We start from the raw sequence: 3,818 nt of genomic DNA, 5'->3' as shown, positions 1-3,818 counted from the left end.
TTAAAAAAAAAAAACACAAAGACAAAATAGAAAAAGGTACTACTTCAAATTAAAGTTAAAGAAAAGTGTCAGGAGAGATGATGAAGCATACATCACAATGCTACAACTCAGTCAATTAGAGCCCCTCAGTTTAACAAGCCATCTCATGTGATCTCGTGATTATTTTAGTTTTATAGAACTAAAATGCAAAAATCTGAACCCACCTTAATCTTAACATGGTGATCCGATCAAATCTCTTCACAAATAAACTACCTCAAAATTTCTCCTTCCCCTTTTCTTCATAATTTACTTTCTATCTTGCACTCTATCATGCTGCCCCCCTTTCTCTCGCACTCAAATTTCGCAACCGTAGGCATTTTATAAAACTATTTGTGGATTGTTTTTTCTATGTTTGCAGAAACCAAGGAGTGACCGTGGGGGAGTGCAGGAAAAGAGAAGCAGCCAAAAGCCTTTCAGATTGACTGCCACTACAAAATAAAAAAAAAAAATTTAAAAAACTGTTTTAGCTCACATGCCTGTGAGACAAAGGTTCAGGGGAAACAATGGAGAGGGACTGAAAGGAAAGGGTGTAGTGGAGAGAGGAAATGTCTCATTGTGCTGCTTTGCTATGTGCATCGAAAAGAGTGCCAAAATCAGCCCTTTGGTCCTTTAGCTTTACGGAAACACACGCACAGCGTTCTTCGCAGTGAGAGGGTTAAGACAGGAAGGAAATGGGGAGAGACAGACACACAGAAAGAGACTGAGAGAAAGAGACAGAGGGGAAAACAGCAGATTAGGGTCACTGGGGTTTTCCACTTATGTAGGATCAGACAGACATGAGAAGTAGGTAGGGCAGAAAGAGGAGGGGAAACATAACTGCAGTCACAGGCCGTTCAGACAGCACAAAGAAAGCAGAGAGGGAGACAGATTGTACCTGAGTGATGGTCTTTGAGTTGAATTAAATTGCTGTCATTTCAAAGGTTAGGCACAGGCTTAGAGGAAGAGTGTACAGGAAGACGGTCAAAGATACTTTAAATCAAAGGTGGAGGGCTGTTATCGAATGGGCGACAAATGGCTAAATTGAATTGCTCAAAAGTGGAGGAGTACCCCAGTTCAGATGGGACACGATGCTGTGATCGCTGCGCTCCAGGTCAGTCAACACCTTTAAGTTTCTCAAGTTTTCTTTCTCTTATAATATTTAACTTCCTTATAGGACTGTGCACAATACAACACGGTTTTCACTGTGAATCTATTCTGTGATGAATATATTTGCATCACAGCCTGACATCTGACTCCTCTGTATATTTCTAATTAGGACAGTACAAGCAAGCTGAGTGTGACAGCACAAAGAGGACCGTCTGTGCCAAATGTGAAGATCGGTTTTACACAAACACCAAAAATCACTTGCCTAAATGTCAACCCTGCACAAGCTGCAATTCCAGTAAGTGTCACACACACATACAGTACTGTATATGCACACGCACACATACTTTTTCTGTACAGCAAAAACATAAACGCAGTTCCTTCCTCTTTCCCCCATACTGTCTTTTTTATAGAATATATATATATATGTTTTGTAACTGTTTCTTCATGTGAACAGTATAACAAATCTACTTCTTTAACATCTTCCTCTTTTTAATGTTTAACCCATCACACCTCGCTAACCTGCCAGTGGGGTCAGTTGTGACATAACTTTTACTGTGTAGCCAAGCTTCACAATTTGTCTGACTCCATTTTAAATATTTGGGTTTTCTAAGAAGCCACATGTGTCTTACTGAGAAAAAAACAGACTGCTTTACCCTGCCACTGTCAAAACTGAGTGTTATGAGAAATCATCAGCAAGACGGCTACACAAGCAACAAAAGAACCCACACGTGTACTTTCTTTGTTAAAAAAGATTTTAAAGATTTAACATCCATTGTATTGTCTTAGCTGGGTTTTACACACATTCAGTTATTTGTGGTGGCCCACTTTGATTAAAACATCTGCCATCACATAATGATACTATACTTTTGGACCTGGACTGTTCATTTGGAGCACTATTGGAATATATATACTGTTTGGGGAATTACTGCACCACACTCTTGGAGCACAGACAGTACTCTGTGCACAGATGGAGCAGCAGAACGATCGGCACAGTGAAAGGGAATCTTGACAATTCATTGAATCTGGTCTAAAAATGTGGTTTCATTTACTGTCTATTTGAGTCATTTGAACAGGCTCTGCGAGACATTCAGTGTGTGGTGGCATTCACGTAATTAGTAAACATGCACCCTGCGCTAACAATGGGTCGGGAATGTGCGACAACATTTTTTGCAGACACTGGATGCGAAACACAAGACAGAGACTGTGTCGTATTCGGTTGTATTGAGCTGTTCACCACTTTTAAGCAGAAGGTCTCTCCTCTCTCCCCCTCTGTGCTGCTGGCTTCCTGTCTGCAATAGCTTTTACTGAAGAGTGCCGTGAAAGTCAAGACCACTCACTCCATAGCAAAATCCAGAGATCAAATCATTCCCAGAAGTACTTTTGGAGAAAAAAAAAGCAACTCCTCGGCTTGAAGCAATCTCAAGTTACTGAGGGGTCTCCAACTGATGATTCAAATTAAGGGTCGACAGATTATTGGCCTGGCCTATTATCAGGGCTGAAATTTTGCATTTTGCTTGTTATCTGTATTGGTGTATTATTTTAATGATCGGTGTTAAAATTCATTAATTAAAAAGTGCAAAGAAAGTGTCAGCATGAGAGGAACTTTTACTTAGTAAAACCTCAGGGAGTTGTTTTAATTTATTCATTTTTCTTAAATTTACACTTGATTTTATCAAAAAAAGGTGCTGGGGACTTGCTGCATATGATGTTGAAAGTCTCAGTTTTGATTAAACATTCGCCAACAGCATTTAAACAAAGTTTTGTGTCTGAGTTTGTTATATTCCAGATTTTAAATATTGACAGAAAGTTTTCATTTTTATTGTAAATTCATATCGATTCCACATATCGGTTACCGGTCTCATTATGTGCTAATAATCCATATCAGTATCAAACCTGAAAAACAATATCGGTCAACCCTTACTTCAAATCTCTGACTTTCACGGGGCAGCCCTAATGATGGGTTTTGCCTGTGCTGCAATCACAGACACCCAAAAACTCAGAGTCTAGAGAGGGCACAGAATGATTAAAAAAAGGGACACTTGCACGTGTTATTTTTATTTGATGACTTCTTTGATCAGTTGACAGCATCAATTTAAGTTCTGAAAAAATCCTAAGAATCCTGATAATCACGTCTGTACCCAGAGACCTGTTGTCTCATAATCTGCCTGTTGTCTTTCCTAATATTCTTGGTCTCTCTTTGACTGTTTCAGATAACAAGCAAAAGGAATTCAAGAAGTGTACGGCTCAGGAGGACACAGTGTGTGAGTGTGTGGCTGGTTTCTACTGTACAGATGATCAGTGTACCCACTGCCTGGGACTGACAAAATGCCATGTGGGTAAAGGGGTCATGGTTCAAGGTAATGATATGATTTCTTTATCAGTGTAGTTTTAAAAAGCAGCATTCATTTTTTGATGTACTACAGCAAGAATTCACATTTTACCAAGATACAGTGCAAACTAGCAACTGAACAGATTCCACATCTTATTTATTCCTACAGCCACTCGCACAAAAGACACAGTCTGTGCTCCATGTGTAAACGGGACCTACAGCAACGTAACAGATGACCACTCGCCCTGCCGAATTCATACCAGGTCAGACCGCTCCAGTTTTACTGTTTTTATTATCAAAGTTGTCGGAGGATGTCGATGTATGTAATGTGTAGTGATTCATTCATTAGTCATCCATTGAGACA

The 3,818-nt window shown here is 39.6% G+C and overlaps 1 protein-coding gene across 1 annotated transcript; it reads left to right on the top strand.

The window, feature by feature from the left end:
• Positions 1-644: 644 nt before the first annotated feature.
• On the top strand, positions 645-3,717 carry LOC121964685 (tumor necrosis factor receptor superfamily member 1B-like; the record flags this gene model as incomplete). The annotated part of the gene is made up of 4 exons (XM_042514884.1): positions 645-1,129; positions 1,295-1,420; positions 3,336-3,482; positions 3,624-3,717. Coding segments are annotated over exons 1-4 (446 nt in total), but the record flags the coding sequence as incomplete, so codon positions are not given.
• Positions 3,718-3,818: the final 101 nt, after the last annotated feature.

Source organism: Plectropomus leopardus, unplaced genomic scaffold, assembly GCF_008729295.1.
Source record: "Plectropomus leopardus isolate mb unplaced genomic scaffold, YSFRI_Pleo_2.0 unplaced_scaffold16706, whole genome shotgun sequence".
Classification (NCBI taxonomy): domain Eukaryota; kingdom Metazoa; phylum Chordata; class Actinopteri; order Perciformes; family Serranidae; genus Plectropomus; species Plectropomus leopardus.
Note: the sequence above shows the minus strand (reverse complement) of the source record. Positions and strands in the feature narration are given on the sequence as shown.